Source organism: Schistocerca americana, chromosome 1 (genome assembly GCF_021461395.2).
Source record: "Schistocerca americana isolate TAMUIC-IGC-003095 chromosome 1, iqSchAmer2.1, whole genome shotgun sequence".
Lineage (NCBI taxonomy): Eukaryota > Metazoa > Arthropoda > Insecta > Orthoptera > Acrididae > Schistocerca > Schistocerca americana.
In genome coordinates, this window is record NC_060119.1 from 854,252,610 (window position 1) to 854,272,464 (window position 19,855).

The 19,855-nt window shown below is 43.2% G+C and overlaps 1 protein-coding gene across 1 annotated transcript in view; it reads right to left on the reverse strand.

The window, feature by feature from the left end:
* LOC124546791 overlaps nt 1-19,855 on the reverse strand; it is a 142,842-nt gene that overhangs the window by 90,356 nt on the left and 32,631 nt on the right. Inside the window, exon 2 of the mRNA XM_047125063.1 lies at nt 16,893-17,139. Coding sequence (XP_046981019.1) covers nt 16,893-17,139 — 247 coding nt within the window. The remainder of the gene's footprint in view (nt 1-16,892; nt 17,140-19,855) is intronic.

Genomic DNA, 19,855 nt, shown 5'->3' on the forward strand with positions numbered 1-19,855 from the left:
TCTTCTGCGTGGTATTATACGAAGCAGCCGATAAATAACGCCCTACCTCCACACGGTATTATGATCTGCAGATAGTTCAGTAAATACAGCAGAGGTCATTAGTTGGTTCTGGGAGCCAGATTCTATGTAAGTCTGTAGATCCATTAGCAGCCGTTCAGATATTCGCCAAAGAAAAACAAGCAAACAACCGGATATTTTCGGAATCATCAGTACATGGATTCAGTGAATTTTTTGTGGAGTGTGTATTTCGAAGACTTGACTACAGATTATGGATGCATGCGGCTACACATGCATTGATGTCTCTGATTCGCTATACATAGAGCGCGTAGGGGCCTGAAGATGGCGGTAATGAGATTCCCGAAACTGGTCGGGTAAATAAAGTAACAACTTTTGAAAACATACGGCTGTTTGGTGATTTTTCCTTGTTAAAAAATTTGTGTTAATTGTCCATGAAAGTACTTGAATCCTTTATGCAGCAGCCACTCAAATAATTTGTACCTCACACTCAGTGCGGCAATATAACGAAACTTTAAGGTTTGTTGTTGGGTTTACCTTATTTTAACATAACAATGACCTTCTGTTGAAGTGAAATGTTTATATTAATCTCTCTGCTGTGTACTATATCTCTGTCTTTGGTTGCTGTCATAAAATAAAATACATGTGTCTTGTTATAGCAACTACGTCGTGCGTATGCTTTATGTTGTGCCCGTTAGTTCTTTCTTGAAGTTTCTGCAGTAGGTTATGGACCCAGTACACGATTCAAGAAAGCAAGTGGGTATTGCAGTTTTTTTTTCCGTGACGCCAGAAAGGCGTTAGCGTGTGTAGTGTGCTACGCGCGGTTCGTATTGTACACTACTGGCTATTAAAATTGCTACACCACGAATATGACGTGCTAAAGACGCGAAATTTAACCGACAGGAAGAAGATTCTGTGATATGCAAATGATTAGATCTTCAGAGCATTCACACAAGGTTAGCGCCGGTGGCGACACCTACAACGTGCTGATATGAGGAAAGTTTCCAACCCATTTCTCATATTCAAACAGCAGTTGACCGGCGTTGCCTGGTGAAACGTTGTTGTGATGCCTCGTGTAAGGAGGAGAAATGCGTATCATCATTTTTCCGACTTTCATAAAGGTCGGATTGTAGCCTATCGCGATTGCTCTTTATCGTATCGCCACATTGCTGCTCGCGTTGGTAGAGATCCAATGACTGTTAGCAGAATGAGTCGGTTTGTTCAAGAGGGTAATACGGAACGCCGTGCTGGATCCCAACGGCCTCGTATCACTAGCAGTCGAGATGACAGGCATCTTATCCGCATGGCTGTAACGGATCGTGCAGCCACAGCTCGATCCATGAGTCAACAGATGGGGACGTTTGCAAGACAACAACCGTCTGCACGAACAGTTCGACGACGTTTGCAGCAGCATGGACTATCAGCTCGGAGACCATGCGTGCGGTTACCCTTGACGCTGCATCACAGACAGGAGCGAGTGCGATGGTGTACTCAACGACGAACCTGGGTGCACGAATGGCAAAACGTCATTTTTTCGGATGAATCCAGGTTCTGTTTACAGCATCATGATGGTCGCATCCGTGTTTGGCGACATCGTGGTGAACGCACATTGGAAGCGTGTATTCGTCATCGGCATACTGGCGTATCACCCGACGTGATGGTATGGCTTGCCATTCGTTGCATGTCTCGGTCACCTCTTGTTGGCATTGACGGCACTTTGAACAGTGGATGTTACATTTCAGATGTGTTACGACCCGTGACTCTATCCTTCATTCGATCCCTGCGAAACCCTACATTTCAGCAGGATAATGCACGACCGCATGTTGCAGATCCTGTACGGGCCTTTCTGGTTACCGAAAATTTTCTACTGTTGCCCTGGCCAACACATTCTCCGGATCTCCCACCAATTGAAAGCGTCTGGTCAATGGTGACCGAGCAACTGGCTCGTCACAATACGCCAGTCACTACTCTTGATGAAATGTGGTATCGTGTTGAAGCTGCATGGGCAGCTGTACCTGTACACGCCATCCAAGCTCTATTTGTCTCAATGCCCAGGCGTATCAAGGCCGTTATTACAGCCAGAGGTGGTTGTTCTGGGTACTGATTTCTCATGATCTATGCACCCAAACTGCGTGAAAATGTAATCACATGTCAGTTCTAGTATAATATATTTGTCCAATGAATGCCCGTTTATCATCTGCATTTCTTCTTGGTGTAGCAATTTTAATGGCCAGTAGTGTGTATACGTGAACGTTTGCTGCAAGTTTCTCTTGTGAAATTTTTGCGGTTGTAAATCTGAACTGTTTTACGGGACTGCAATGGATTTTTATGGTATAGAGAAGCTGTGTGGTGCTGAAAATTGAACTATTTGGAAGTTCGCAGTACGAAATTCATTACGTGCGTCAGACGCCGCATACGAAGTGTGTATTGGCGACGTAGAAAAACCGGCGGGTTTGCCAGCGGATGCAACATCGGCACAAACAGATGTGTTTAATGTTGCCTTAAAAACTTTGGACTAAGCTGATCGTGCAACGAGTCAGATTATCGTTAGAACTGTAGAAGCAAAAGTCATGGCGTTGTTGGTTGCATGTGAGAGTGCACGAGGTATATGGAACAAGCTACATGCCCTGCTTGAACAGAAAGCAAAGCAAGCTACGCATTCTGTTCAGTTAGAATTCTTCAATTTTTACACGAGTTCATCCTCGCGATCGCTGTGTCCCAGGCTGTGTTGAGCTGTAAACCGCCGTCCTTGTTGATAGTGTTTTCAGATATTTTTATTTCTTCCGCTTCTTTTATGACGTTATCTCAAAATCCTTTCGTCCTCATAATGACACGTTCCATCGAATAGAATTCAGTGTGGATTTTCTAAAGCGTGTTCTGCCATGGCTGATTTTTGAGGATAGCAGAGGCATAAGCACCTCTTGTGTTCCGTCTTGTGTCGCTCCACAGTGTGTACTGTTTGGGCGGCCTAGTAGCAGCCACACTGACATGGTACTTTGTACACTCCAGACGCTGTAAGTCCTAGATCGTCCGTTACAGGCCTCATGGGCTGTCGCATTTTTGCTGGGGCCTGAACACTGATGAGATATTGTGTCTCGACAAGAACTGACTAATCTTTCTAGACAGTGTCCCACAGAAAGGCACAAAAACGCAAGTTTCTTGTTCTCTTCCTCGGTGGTATTTTTCCTGTATGTCTACCAGAAATAGCCTGTGATGCCTGGAAAATTTTGCGGAGGTTTCTTAGTGCTAGTGGCAGATTTTCAAAGATTGAGACGACTTTAACACGGTGGACGAGGGTTTTCAGAACGCCACGTTTTTATACTGGATGGTGATGACTAAGAGCGTTCAGATGCCGGTCCGTGTGTCTAGGTTTCCTGCACACACTGTGGTTGAAGTTAGCATTATTTTCCGATGAACGAGGACATCAAGGAAGGGCAGTGTACCGTGTATCTCTACTTCCATCGTAAACCTAATGTGATCGTGAACATCATTCAGGTGTTCTAAGAATCTCCCAGTTTTTCACGTCTGTGGGCCAGGTGATAAACTGTCGTCGACGTAAAGATAAAGTCAACTTGGCTGATCTAGAGCTGTGTTCAAAGCGATGTCTTCAAATTTCTCCATAAAAAGGTTGGTTATGGTTGGAGCTAACGGACTTCCCGTCGCCACCTGTCCAACTGGTCGAAAAATTGGCCACTATATAGGAAATACGATCACGTCAACGTCTACTTCAACAATCCCACAGTTGGACTATCAAATAACTGGGAGAGAAGATTTATGAAGTCTTTGACAATAAAACGGATAAGTAAGGAACCACATGCAAACTGACTATTACGTATTTCATATTGGCCAAGTTGCAGATGTTTAATTCAGTTGATAAAATCGTCGAAACTCTTGATATGGTGCACACAGCAACCCACAAGCGGTTTACAAGCTCTCGATCAGTGCTTCCCTCTCCATCCTTCCGTAACTACTATCCTGGGGTCTCTTTATGCCCTCAGAAACAGTGGATGTTCAGCGTCCTTCTTTTGGACCCCAGGACATGTCGGGATCCTGGACAATGAACTTGCTGACAGGCTGGTCAAACAGGCTACTGGTAGACCAACTCTGAAGAACGACCCGCCGAAGATTGATCTGTGATCAGTCTTATGTGGTAAAGCTCTTGGGATCTGGTATACTGAATTGTGCACCTTCAGAACACCAAATAAACTACATATTATCAAGGAGACAACGAATGTGTGGCTGTCATCCATGCGAGTCACCAGCAGGGACTCAGTTGTCCTTTGCCGGTTCCGCATGGGCCGTACTTACCTGACATATGGTTACCTCCTCCGTCGCAAGGACCCACATCAATATCACTGTGGTCCCCACTTGACTGTCGTCAACATCTTGTTGGACTGGTCAATTTTAGCAACTCTGCGGTGGACTTTTAACTTTCCAGCCACACTGCCAACGGTGTTGGGAGAGAATGCCGCAACAGCTGATAAGGTCTTACTTTTTATTCGTGAGGGGTTTTTTATCACACAATCTAAGGGTGGGCATCTGGTCTTCTCTCGCAGACCTTCACCCTCCTTCCATTTTAACTATTCCTCACTCCTTCTTTGCTGTTTGTTCGCCTTGGTGTTCGTCGTTTTCCTATCTGTGTTCCTGTAGCCTTATCTTTTCGGCTAGAGATTGTAGTGTGTTGCAGAGTGGCTGGTTCATCCTTTTTTCTTCTTGCATTCAGCCAGCCCAGGCCATCTGCTGCATTATTTTACTATTTTCTACCGCTATTTTCCTTTTATGCCACATTCTTCCCTTTTGTCTTCCCTCTTTCGTTTCCTGTTTCAGTGTGTTTCCAAGTAAATATTCCGCATTTTTTACTTCCCAGACTGTTTTGGGGAATGGTCTGTCTGAGTGTGGAATTAGGGACTCATGACCCTATAGTTGGGCTCCTTCTCTCCAAACCAACCAACCAACCAGTCATTTTGTGGATCTTTGGTAGCCCATACGTGTAAATAGTAGGTGGTCTCGGAACCTGAGGGAGAGGTTTCTTAATTATGGCCCCTTCCAAAGATTAATGTTTTAGGAGCTCTGATGTCTTGTTAAGTATTCTTGACGCCGGGTCCCGTGGCAGTTCCCGGTAGGTAGCCTCATCAAGAACAAATGAATTTTACCATCGTAGTCACCTTTATTCAGAATGATGGATGCAGTGTTCTTGTCAGCTGGCGGACCACGATGAGGGAGTCGTTGCGCAGTGCGCGAGAAACTGGGAGAATTCTTAAAACACTCGAATGGTATACATGACCACATTAGGTTTACGACTGAAGTAGAGATAGATGGTGCATTTCCCTCCCTTGAGTAGGCGCCTTCAGAGCAGCACGTGGCCAAGTGCACGATATCGGCGCGGTACCTATACGAGCGTGTGAACAGCAAGTGAAGTGGGTGGCTGTACAGACTTAGACATAAAAGCTGACCGCTGGCCGGCCGCCACAGAGACTAAGTCCGAGTCGTTCACTTAAGATGGCCAATAAAACTGACCGACCGTCTGCACAATCTGGCAACACTGTAAGATGCGGAAGTGTTAGGAGGAAGTGTTGTCTACTTCCGAGATGTTCTCGGAGTGTGTGAGCCCATGGTCTCGTGGTAATCGTCGTGCATTTTAAACTTATAGTCGCCTGTTCGCGTCCAAATGTATTTTTTTTTTTTACCACATTTCGATCTAAAATTATGAGTCTGATTGAACATCGAAGATAATTCGTTTACCATTCTACCCACCAGCTATAACAAGTATTCCAGAAACAATTCCGCAGGACAGCTCGTGGCTGCGTCGCGGTCATAACAGCTTACGCTCGAGCGTTTCCTCGCGCTGCAGCGGCTACCGGCCACCGGCCAGACGCCACCCGCCGCCTGAAATCCGGCGCCGCCCATGTGAAAGCGGCGCGACGCTGTCAGTGTATGTATCAATTGTCAGTTTCGAATATGAAGTTCTAGTTATCATCTTGCAGTTAAACATTGGATTTTGCTTACTTGAAAATCATGAACTACAGTAAAGCATTGTAAAATTGAGTCGCAAGTGGAAAAAGGTGTAACATCTGCAACACAACGTTTACTTTTGGTATAACAGAGGGGTGAATGCAGAGGAGGCAGCTAGAATGATTTGAACTGTGTGTGGAGCGAGTGCTTTTGGAAAAAATACGCCAGAAAAAGATATTCTTGTTTCAACAAAGATCGTTCTGGCATGAATGATTTTCCACATTAAGAAAGTCTGGACTACTGATATATGTGACAGATTACCATTCTGCCATCATGCGACATTTACATTCAACAGGCAAAGTTCAGAAGTCTGGTGTAGGAGCACTGCATGCTCTAATTCGAAACAACAAAAATCAACAGAGTGACTATTATTGAACGTCATCAGGTCGCTCATTGAGCATTCGTATGCAGTACTGTTACTGGTGTCGTGTTATGATGCCTTTATCGTTAACTTTCTAAGAAGAAATGAAAGGCTGAGCCCCACCGAAAGACGTAAACTCGAGCAAAGAGTAGAGTGAACACAATATTTTACATCTGATAGCTCCAAAAGTGTGTTTTGGGCTACGAATTCTGCCCCAAAGGGTGTGTGCAACACAGCTGGAATTTGTTGACAACAACTGAGACACCTTTCGTCGCAGTGTAAGAAAATCGAGCAACAAAACTACATCTCCTGTCCTACTGCATGATAACGCACTATGTTGATTTGAGAAACAGAACTATCCAGCAGATCGATAGGAAAGTTGTCTCTCAGGCACTTGTATTGATAGGGAAGTCCTCTCTCAAGCACTTGTCCCTCTCGTCATACATTCGTAGAATTTTAACTTTCCCGCTCTTGATCGATCAACCGTCAAGGCAATTCATTTCTAGACGAAAATACCCTTAAAACTACTCTGGTTCAATGCCATCGATAGAACCAGTAGGTTTCTACGGGCGTAGAATTTATAAACAACTTTAGCATTGTCAGACTGTTTTAGATATCGTGAAAGAAAATTCTGCTGCTGATTAATTTCTCTTTGATGATTACTATTGCGTTTAGCAAACTAATGGAAAATGCAATTAAAATATTCACTGTACTAATACAAATTAAATTCAGCTTACTACAGAAACATCATGACGGCAGTCTATCTTAATAAAGCATTAAGTGACTGTAAGACGATTGAGCCTATTTTAACACGAATTGGTAGGATATCACCGACTTTTGTCTTCGGAAAGATCTGTATTTACTTCATTTCCTGCATCATTCGCAAGTATTATGAAAATGTGGCATTTCATAGAAAAAATTATGTATTCACAACAACAAAAATATGTCGGAAGAAAACCAAAATGGCATTATGAATTTGGTAGTACCTTAAGGTTTTCGCTCTGACACTAAGGGTTACTGAAAGTGGCAAGACAAATTTTGCTCGAGCGTTGTCTTACGACTCCCTTATTGAGTTTGTATCTGCCTGCTTGTAGCTCTGTTACAAAAGAATATAAATCTGGATTTCAGCGAGTCTCGAAAGACGAATGAAAGCAGATTGCACCTGGTAGCCAAGCATACCTGGGAACTGGTTTTTTCCTAAAGTGAGAAGATTTCCTTTTGTGGTTGAATTGTTGGCAAATGTCAGTCAGACGTATGCCTTTGGTCTAAGCGTTTCGGTGTGTTGAATTTGTACCAATGATTTTTCTACAGATTTCTTCTGTCCCAAATAGAGAGTTGAAGTCTCCCGTTAGTATTTTCACGCCATCTTGGTGAATTTTGCTCATAGTATCTTCGAGTGTGTTCCAAAATTTTTCGACATTTTCGGTGTTTTTCTTATTTCCGATGTTGGTGGGGGCATGTGCATTGATGAGTGAACATATTTTACTGGGGCTCCGAATGAGCATAGTCATAAGTCGATTGTTGATGGGCCGACAGCGGTGGACGAGCGCTTCTAGGCGCTTCACTCCGGAACAGCGCGACTGCTACGGTCGCAGGTTCGAATCCTGCCTCGGGCATGGATGTGTGTGATGTCCTTAGGTTAGTTAGGTTTAGGTAGCTCTAAGTTCTAGGGGACTGATGACCTCCGCTGTTAAGTCCCATAGAGCTCAGAGCTATTTGAACCATTTGATTGTTGATGGGTGTGATTTCTTTGACAGAGTTGATGATAGATCTGTGTTTGAGAAATGCTATGCCGGATTTTGGTATACCTTTCGCTACCTTTTGTTGTATTTGGCTCTTGAAGATGCAATGGTTTCCGCAATGCAAGGTTTCATTGTCAGTTAGTCGTGGTTCTTGAAGAGCGAGGATAAGAATTTTTTGTCGGTCGTTTTCTTTTGTGAGATTATTTAGTTTTCGTGCTTGGATCAATGTATCGATGTTTTGTTTTCAAATGTATGTTTTCTACTTGTAGGGAAATATACCAGAGATCTGCCATATTGTCTGCCGTGCTAACCTGGACTCCCCAGAATTCGAAAATCCAACTGCCCCCGGTCGACAGCCGGGTTGTGTACCACCTGGGGTAAAGTTGACTTTGGTTGCATAGTTGGATTTTGGGTTCAACAGATTGAGTAGCCATTCAGGATTGTGTTGCTATTTGGTTCACCCCAAGTGTTTGATTTCCTCGGTACCACCCTTATGGGGGAGGGTTTCCCCTATCCGACACCCGGGATTATTATTATTATTAATATTATTATTCTTTTTGTCATTATGTCATCAACAAATCCGATATGGTGTATCTTCCCACCACTGAAATAGATGTGTATTGTTCGATTCAGTATTTCCATCACATAAATAAGGATTATAATTACGTTACATTGCTACTAGTAGGCATATTTCTCACTTTTTCTTAGACAGTTTCTACCTGTTACTCCATCATAGGAATTTATGTTCGCAGAATTGTTGCAATACAGACGTTCAAATTATCCGGTTTCTGTAGTTTCATTTCGATACCAGATCGTTCTAATAGGATTCAGCCAGTCAGTCTTGATGTGGATATCCGACTACGACTCTCAACATATGATAGACTGGGTAAACCACATTCTTAATCAGACTGTTGAATCTAGATCAAATGTCTATGACAGGGCTGAATTCTTAAACACTGTGGAAAATAATAATACAATGTGCTTATTACAAATCCGTTATTTAAATATAAATATATGAACTAACGAGATAACAGTTTATTTAGAGGAGCAGAGCTCCATCCATCATAACAGAGCAGTGCGAGATTGGTTTCAGGGCCAAGAGAGGATAAAGCTGTTGCCGTTTGTTCCACTATCACCGAACATCAACCAGATAGAGAATATGTGGGCAGAGGTAACAAGGTCATTGCCATGTGGACCTACAAATGCAAGCGACCTTTGGACGAATATAGAAGACGTATGGTGGGAAGTAAACCATCACGCTACACTGTCGACGACTTAATGAAATCAATGTCCCTACGCCTTCGAGAAATCTTACGTAATAATCGTGGGTGGTTTGGTTACTAAAAGTATACTTGGCCACAAAAGCCGTGTGCACAATTATCTGTTAATCGGTCAAGCTTTGCTTTGTCGCAGCTCTTTTGCATAAAAGTCCATTTACTTTCAGTCTCCTCCTTACAATTCTTGCAATGCAAGGTAATTGAAAAATGTCATCCACTCGACGCCAACTGAGGAAGTGACTGGTGCATGTGTTGTTCAACACACAGTAGTTGGCACCCTCACTGGAATCAATGACTGTTTGTGTGTGTGTGTGTTTTCGTATTCACTCACAATCTGAATCAATACTATTAACATTAGAGAGATAGCCAACAATAAATATTGCATCAAATATGACTGTAAAGTATTTTAATGTGATGCGAAGTTACAAACTGAATTTTTACCCAACCCACGTCCTGCATATTACGTTAAGTAAGATGTATTAACTCCATAGTATCGTTAGCAGAGACAGTGCGCTCTTGTTGTCGAGGCTCGCGACAAGTGCAGCGATTGGCAGTGCCCAATGTCGCCGCGATATGTTTATATTGGGTGAGCGTGGACACTGCAGCAGACGCTTCGCCATAAACAGAAAGAAATCACCTTGGCTCTGACTGCAGTGAGCGGATGTCACTGCCTGCGTGTTCTTATAGTAACCAACGTGAGACTCTACTCACAGGCGCCATGGAGCAATTGCAACGGGTATCATGACAATAGTCATCAGACTATTAACCAGTGATGAAATGTCCAATCGATTTGAATCCCAAGAAAACAGGAACATCCTCACAAAGGAATGTGAGGTGATATCGAAATTTATCCAACATACAAATATTAACTGCAGGGCTTTCATGTATGGAGTAGTAGCACACAAGGAAATATTATGTCTTGGTAGTGTATATTTCATTTCGTCTTCTCATATTAACGCCCTTGTTTTAGTATGAAGTGAGAAAATAAACACGAAAAACTAAAGTTCCTGAGAAGCATATCAGTCGTTTCCTCTTCTCATATCATAACTTTTGTTTTAGCACGAAGTAAAAAAATAAACAGTTTAGGGTTCAAATGGTTCAAATGGCTCTGAGCACTATGGGACTTAACATCTGTGGTCATCAGTCCCCTAGAACTTAGAACTACTTAAACCTAACTAACCTAAGGACATCACACACATCCATGCCCGAGGTAGGATTCGAACCTGCGACCGTAGCAGTCGCGCAAACAGTTTAGGGTTGTGAAGCATAATATGACACCAGATTCTTATCGTAGGCGCTATCGGAAACGCAAAAAGCAGGGAGCTGTCCATTCTTTTGTCCAACAGTCTGTTTCCTTTCATGCATTACTCCCGCTAGGAGATTCTTATTGAAGGACTTGTGGGAATCAAGTTCTTCAGCAGAATAAGCCTTATGTGGTCGTGTTAATTACGGTATGGAAAAAATGCAACAAAGACGAGTTGATCTAGATTCAACAGTCTGATTAAGAATGTGGTTTACCCAGTCTATCATATGTTGAGAGTCGTAGTCGGATATCCACATTAAGACTGACTGGCTGAATCCTATTAGAACGATCTGGTATCGAAATGAAACTACAGAAACCGGATAATTTGAACGTCTGTATTGCAACAATTCTGCGAACATAAATTCCTATGATGGAGTAACAGGTAGAAACCGTCTAAGAAAAAGTGAGAAATATATCTACTAGCAGCAATGTAACGTAATTACAACTCATATTTATGTGATGGAAATACTGAATCGAACAGTACACATCTATTTCAGTGGTGGAAAGATATACCATATCGGATTTGCTGATGACGTAATGACAATAATAATAATATTAAAAATCCCGTGTGACCGATAGGGGAAACCCTCCCCCATATTGGTGGTAGCGAGAAAATAAAATACTTGGGGTGAACGGAATACCAACACAAACCTGAACGGCTACTCAATCAGTTGAACCCAAAATCCAGACACGTCTGAGTGAAAATCACTGCTATTCTGGTCACCGCCTGTTAGCTCAATGAGCTCTGCTCAAAATATTTGCTTCCAAAGGCTTCAACACCCTCTGGTCCTGTCAGGTCCTGGTATCACCTAGGCTAAACCAATGAAACACAAACAAACATGAACTGTGCAAGCCCGCGTCTCGTGGTCGTGCGGTAGCGTTCTCGCTTCCCACGCCCGGGTTCCCGGGTTCGATTCCCGGCGGGGTCAGGGATTTTCTCTGCCTCGTGATGGCTGGGTGTTGTGTGCTGTCCTTAGGTTAGTTAGGTTTAAGTAGTTCTAAGTTCTAGGGGACTTATGACTATAGATGTTAAGTCCCATAGTGCTCAGAGCCATTTGAACCATTTGAACTGTGCAAGCAAAGTCAACTTTACCCCAGGTGGTACACTACCCGGCTGTCGACAAGCGGCAGTTGGATTTTCGGATTCTGGGGAGTCCAGGTTAGCACGGCGAAGAATATCGAAGATCTCTGGTAAATTTCCCTACAAGCAGAAAATATGCATTTGAAAACCAAACATCGATACATTGATCCAAATATGAAAACAAAATATTTTCACATAAGAAATCGACCGATAAAAAATTCACATCACTGGTCTTCAAGAACCACGACTAACTGACAATGAATCCTTGCATTACGGAAACCATTACATCTTCAAGAGCAAAATACAACAGAAGGTAGCGAAAGGCGTACCAATCTTCGGCATGGCATTTCTCGAACACAGATCTATCATCAACTCTGTCAAAGAAATCACACCCATCAACAATCGACATACGACTATGCTCATTCAGAGCCCTTGTAAAATATATACACTCATCAATGCACATGCCCCCACCAACATCGAAAATAAGAAAAACACCGAAAATGTCGTAAAATTCTGGAACACACTCGAAAATACTATGTGCAAAATGCACCAAGATGGCGTGAAAATACTAATGGGAGTCTTAAACTCTCTATTTGGGGATGAAAAAACCTATAGAAAAATAATTGATACGAATTCAACACACAGAAACACTTAGACCAACGGCACACGTCTGACTGACAGTTGCCTACAATTCAAACTGAAAAGGATGTCTACCCACTTTAGGGAAAAACCAGTTCTCAGGGAACATGCTTGGCTACCAGGTGCAAACTGCTTTCTTTCGCCTTTCGAGACTCGCTGAAACCCAGATTTTTAATTCTTTTGTAGCAAAGCTACAAGCAGGCAGATACAAACTCAATAAGGGAATCGTAAAACAAAGCTCGAGCAAAATTAGGCTTTCTGCTTTCGGTAACCCTTAGTGTCAGAGCGAAAACCTTACGATACTGCCAATTTCATAATGCCACTTGCGTTTTCTGCCCACATATTTTTTATTGTTGTGAATACATAATTTTATGTATGAATTACCACATTTTCATAATACTTGCGAATGATACAGAAAATGAAGGAAATACAGATCTTTTCGAAGACACGTTCGTGTTAAAATAGGCTCAATCGTCCTACAGACACTTAGTGCTTTATTAAGATAGACTGCCATCGTGATGTTTCTATAGTAAGCTGAATTTAATATGTATTAGTACAGTGAATATTTCAATTGCATTTTCCATTAGTTTACTAAACGCAACAGTAATCAGCAACAGAATGTTCTTTCACGATATCTAAAACAATCTGACAATGCTAAAGTTGTTTATAAATTCTACGCCTGTAGAAACCTACTGGTTCTATCGATGGCATTGAACCAGAGTAGTTTTAAGGGTATTTTCGTCTAGAAATGAATTGCCTTGACGGTTCATCGATCAAGAGCGGGAAAGTTAAAATTCTACGAATGTATGACGAGAGGGACAAGTGCTTGAGAGAGGACTTCCCTATCAATACAAGTGCCTGAGAGACAACTTTCCTATCGATCTGCTGGATAGTTCTGTTTCTCAAATCAACATAGTGCGTTATCATGCAGTAGGACAGGAGATGTAGTTTTGTTGCTCGATTTTCTTACACTGCGACGAAAGGTGTCTCAGTTGTTGTCAACAAATTCCAGCTGTGTTGCACACACCCTTTGGGGCAGAATTCGTAGCCCAAAACACACTTTTGGAGCTATCAGATGTAAAATATTGTGTTCACTCTACTCTTTGCTCGAGTTTACGTCTTTCGGTGGGGCTCAGCCTTTCATTTCTTCTTAGAAAGTTAACGATAAAGGCATCATAACACGACACCAGTAACAGTACTGCATACGAATGCTCAATGAGCGACCTGATGACGTTCAATAATAGTCACTCCGTTGATTTTTGTTGTTTCGAATTAGAGCATGCAGTGCTCCTACACCAGACTTCTGAACTTTGCCTGTTGAATGTAAATGTCGCATGATGGCAAAATGGTAATCTGTCACATATATCAGTAGTCCAGACTTTCTTAATGTGGAAAATCATTCATGCCAGAACGATCTTTGTTGAAACAAGAATATCTTTTTCTGGCGTATTTTTTCCAAAAGCACTCGCTCCACACACAGTTCAAATCATTCTAGCTGCCACCTCTGCATCCACCCCTCTGTTATAACAAAAGTAAACGTTGTGTTGCAGATGTTACACCTTTTTCCACTTGCGACTCTATTTTACATTGCTTTACTGTAGTTCATGATTTTCAAGTAAGCAAAATCCAGTGTTTAACTGCAAGATAATAACTAGAACTTCATATTCGAAAGTGACAATTGATACATACGCTGACAGCGTCGCGCCGCGTTCACATGGGCGGCACCGGATTTTAGGCGGCGGGTGGCGTCTGGCCGGTGGCCGGTAGCCGCTGCAGCGCGAGGAAACGCTCGAGCGTAAGCTGTTAAGATCGCGACGCAGCCACGAGCTGTCCTGCGGAATTGTTTCTGGAATACTTGTTATTGCTGGCGGGTAGAATGGTAAACGAATTATCTTCAATGTTCAATCAAACTCATAATTTTAGATAGAAATGTGGTAAAAAAAAAAATACACTTGGACGCGAACAGGCGACTATAAGCTTAGAATGCACGACGATTACCACGAGACCACGGACTCAAACACTCCAGAACATCTCGGAAGTAGACAACACTTCCTCCTAACACTTCCGCATCTTACAGTGTTGCCAGATTGTGCAGACGGCCGGTCAGTTTTATTGGCCACCTTAAGTGAACGACTCGGGCTTAGTCTCTGTGGCGGCCGGCCAGCGGTCAGTTTTTATGTCTAAGACTGTACATTAGGCGAAGGAATCATCGTGTCACAGGGTCTGAACTTCCTCACTGACTGTGTCTCGTTTGAAGATTTATATGTAACTTGTTCCAGTGGATCCTGTACTTATTGCTTTATTCTGTTCGATTGGACTGCTGACGTCAGCACTGTTTCTTACAAATTTCATCCTAGCTCTCTAATGCTGGTCTATGTTTTTCAGGACTTGTAACTTTTCCTTTATTATTCAAGAATTAACTGCCATTTACGTTAGATACAAACACTATTATTTTAATTTATACTTATTTGTGAGGTGTAAATAACTTCTTACTGTCGTGATTGGTTATTTTAAGCACATTTTAGGACCCGAGAAATGCAATGTGTAATCTGCGAAATTTTGAAGATCCACCCACTTTTTTGTGACCTGGGCATTATGCGTTTGTTAAATGTATTATATTTATATGTTTTATAAGTTCTGTAGAACAGCACATCCAGTACTGTTTGCTGGTGCCAGTCCTGCCTACACTCGGTTGATTGTAGAAGGAAGCTAACTGGACACCTGCTGGCATTTATAATTGTACTGTGCACTTTTGGGCAACCATTTATATCTAGTTACTTAATGAGCGCAGTGCTCGTTTATTTTAATAAATCCGTTACTGTGTCAATGATTTTTATTTAACCGTCTAGCCCAACCACTCCCCCAACACCTAGCTCACTGGCCATTTCAGACTGTATGGAACGACATTTTATTAGAACATCACCCTCGCAGGAGTTATTATAATTTTTCTGGCTTCAATGAATAACGGTATTCCCAGATGATAACAGCCTCGTTTGCAGGGCTCTATAAATACATGTGGATTTGACGAACATTCAAGTAGTGTATCATACATCGAACAGACCTCTAAATCACCCAGTCATTATCCCAAGGAAACGTCTGAAAGTTTTTCCCAGGAAAGTGGTAGCTCCATGGGATGTAAACATTTTCGACTGCCTTCAGCTGTACGTGAATCATTGGAAGAAAATTATGGACTGTCTTCCTCGCCGAAGAGAGTCTGTTATCAAGGTTGTCTGTGGTTTGACAAGGCATTAGCGTGGTATCTCTGTGGGGTGAGAAATGTTTTGTCCGGTGTTCTTAGTCTAGGAAAACAGTGATGGCCTACAGAACCAATTAAAGAAGAGAAGAGGATTAGATGTATGACTATATTTCAATTCTTTTATCTTGGCGGTTCGCGCATGCCCGCCCAGATGCGGAAGATTGCTGCGTCGCCAGTTGTACGCACCAAGAGAAGCAGCGCCATAGTATAGTTCGCAAACTTACGTTTAGGGGGAGCGCGCAGTTTATGAAGTAAAACCACCACGGCCGCATTAACCCTTTCGCTGCGCATTCCACGATGTGCGCGATTTTGTCATTGCCTTGCTCGCCTGTGCAGACACATGGTGTTTCGACTGCTTTGACACACTTTATCATTCGATTTCACAAAAACTATTTGGCCCAAAAATTTGATTTTTACACATCTTCTTGACTGATACTTTCCCCCATAAATGACTTAATTTTGTTTCGATGTTCAACGCACTTATTGTGCAGCATTAGATGTAGTAAACCATTGCACGACATTTTGAAGAGTTTGCAGAGGTAAAAGCCCATAGCGTATACTTTCCGTATGGTCGATTTTAGTTGCCACTAGAAATTTCAAAAAATTACATTCAAACGAATCAAATTCATGAAGTAAGACATTTCGATATTGTTTTTAAATAAAGAAAATATTAAGCACTGATGAAGGTTTGAAGTCAGAACCTTCCACTTAGCAGCCATATACTTTAACCATTACGCTAACACAGCTCATCATTCAATTTGTCTCCCGTAGGGCTTATGATGCAAAATACCGACAAACACTGTTGGTATGATTATGAATTACTCACGTTTCGTCGAAGTACAATAGGAAACAAACAATTAGCGCTGTTCTTTATTGCGAAAAAGCCGTTAGTGAGAATGATACAAACTAATTAATTAATAGAATATGAAGCAATTGGTATAAAGAATGCTTTTTCCAAACTTTCTATAAAAGAAAGTCTGCTATCAAGACATTGATTTTGTTCAATTACTTTATTTATGACTGAACGTTTCTAAAACTGAAGACACTCGTCCGTGCTCTGCACTGCACTCGAGCTCTGGCAACGTCGTTCTCTGTTCATTGGCCGACTGTGTTTTGTGACGTCAGATGCACAGAACGAACCTAAACTCGGCCGCCGTCATAAATGACGCGCACTTTAGTGGCTGGGGCTTTCAGTGACGTACATACCCGTGCACAGGACAGGAGTCGATGCAGTCAGTGGTGAGGCGGCACTGGAGGTCCTTGTTGAGCAGTTGCCAGGCCTGGATGACAGTGAGGTCGCGAATCTCCGCCAGGGCGGCGGTACACTTCTCCTCCTGCTCGGCAGGCAGCGGCAGGTCGAGGCCTGCGCCTACCGCTGCCAGCTGTGCGACAGCCGGCAACGCCACCGACGGCGGCTTCAGGGTCTCGCACGTCTCCAGCAGCGCGTAAACATCTGCGAAACGTTGTCCAGTCATTTCGATGCTTGTACTCTACCGAGACGTGCTTTTATACACTGCTTCTATCTACACTCTAAGACAAAGAAGAAGGGATTCTGCAAATTGCTAACAAATTGATGTTCATTCAGGTATCGACGGTAAATGCAAAATTGGCGGCCGATGGATGAATGTATTACGCTGCAGCGCAGTTTTCCTGCCACACTGAGAAGGATAGTAAACAGGGGTCATGTCGATACCGGGACATAAAGTCTTTGCGAACGTCATCCCATGTACTTAGTTGGACAGTAACTGTGCCTCGCAGACAGGCGTGTGAACAATATACATAGATGTCAGCATCTGAGACAGGACGTACAGTTGGGTTACAGAAGCCAGTGGGAGTAATTGGTGAATCACTCGACATTTGAACAGCAGCGGCGCCACTATTCGGCGCTGTTGGAATGAATGTGTGAACCGTGGCCGAACACAGCATCAAGAAGGAAGTGGTCCACCTGGCGAGACGCTGGAACTCGAGGACCGACCAGTCGTCAGAGAGGCACTCTCAGCAGAAGGCTCATCATTATCTTCGAACCGACGTGTAGCTGTTGCTTCAGTGGCCACAACAACCATTAATAAGCAGCCCATAAAAAGTCGACTGAGCTCACTGTGCCCCTTGCACCGACTACCATTGACATCTGTACTCCAACGAACTGATTTACACTGGTGTCAGCCACATTCAGACTGGAATATCTTGACTGGAGGTGGAACTGTCTTCAGTGATGAGTCCAAATTCGACCTAAGCCTCCATGACCAGCGAAGGTGTGTGTAGTGGATAGTGGTGGGATACCGACGTGACTGCCGCCCGCCATACAGCCCGAGAGCCAGGAGTGATGGTTTCAGGTGCCATTTCATTCCATAGCAGGACCTCTCAGGTTGTCACCAGCGGCATTCTTATAACACAGCAGAACGTCGACGATATTCCACACCGTGTTTTGTTGGCATTTATGGCAGGCTTCGTGCTTGTCAAACGCTGCCGTGGCCAACAAGCTCGCCAGATCTCTTCCAAACTGAGAAAGTTTCGATCATTATGGGCAGACCCTCCAAGCAGCCCGGGATTTTGACGATCTAACGGCCCAATTGGACAGAATTTTCTACGATATCCGTCAAGAGAACATCCAACAACTCTATCAATCAATGGCAAGGCGAATGACTGCTTGCATGAGGGTGAGAGTTGGAACAATGTACATGGTCAGGATGGTATCATAAGCTCAGATGGGTATAATAAGAAGTGTTATAGTTCAGAGAAAAATGGGTTGTATTCCCAATAACTACCACTAAGGGGTACAATATTCACGGAAACGCTGTGGCTGTGGAGTGAACCACTCATTGTTCGGGAAGAGCATTTCGCCCTCAATAGGACGGACTGGTGGACACGTCCAGAGAGTAATAAAGCTGGCAGACAAGTGGGAGACTCGCTGTTGCGACCGCTACCTCGCCGTCCCTCTTGCGTACCTCACGTGACGGCACCCAGCCCTCCCATTGGCGGATTTGTGGCAGAAAGTTGGCGTTTCTCACTCAGCAATACCGAGGTGACGTAAAAAATGGGAGCCGATCACAAGTACTGCGGAGTAGTTTATATAACTGCTCACGGCACTGACTGAGGCTAATTTAAAATGATGGAAGTAAAATATAATAAAAATTTGTACCATTAATACCCATTACCATGTACAAGTTATTGACTTGCTCAATTTATGAAGCTCTTTCTCCTGAATAAATCTTTTTTTTTTAATCATTTCTTTGTCTGCACATGCACGTCGCATCTACCGATTTCTGTCACATTTGGATAATTCCTTCGTGGCACGCAGCTTTTTTTCCTTGTCTTTTTTTTTTGTTTTTTTTTTTATTAGAGTGTACATCAGCACTACTGCCACTGGAACTACAGCATTATGAAAGCGGAAATCTAGAAATGTCAACATGACACGAAGTGTTCTACGTCGTTAGTACTTCAGCTGACCGTCAGCATGGCGAAAATTTTTGTTGGTTCCCTTGATGCGGAAGCAGAGAGAGTTGCGCCGACATTGGAGTTCTCAGAGACGACACCGTACACTGGAGTGCCACCACGTCGTCTTTTCAGACAAGTCCCAGCTCTGCCTACAGTTTTGCGACAGACGTATGCAAGTGTGGAGTGGAGGTCGCCGCGCTTTATTCGTCATTGTTATGCGTGCCTAGCACTTCGCGTCATTGTATAGGGTGCCATTTGGCACGCAGAACATAGTCGGCAACTTTGACAGCAGCAGATCTGCATCTACATCTACATGGTTACTCTGCAATTCACACTTAAGTGCCTGGCAGAGGGTTCATCGAACCATTTTCATACTACTTCTCTACCATTCCATTCTCGAATGGCGCGTGGGAAAAAGGAACACCTAAATCTTTCCGTTCGAGCTCCGATTTCTCTTATTTTATTATGATGATCATTTCTCCCTACGTAGGCGGGTGTCAACAAAATATTTACGCATTCGGAAGAGAAAGAATTTCGTAAATAGATCTCGCCGCAAAGAAAACCGCCTTTGTTTCAGTGACTGACACCCGAACTCACGTATCATATCAGTGACACTCTCACCCCTATTGCGCGATAACACGAAACTAGCTGCCCTTCTCTGCACTATTTTCGATGTCCTCCGTCAATCCTACCTGGTAAGGATCCCATACCGCACAGCAATATTGCAGCAGAGG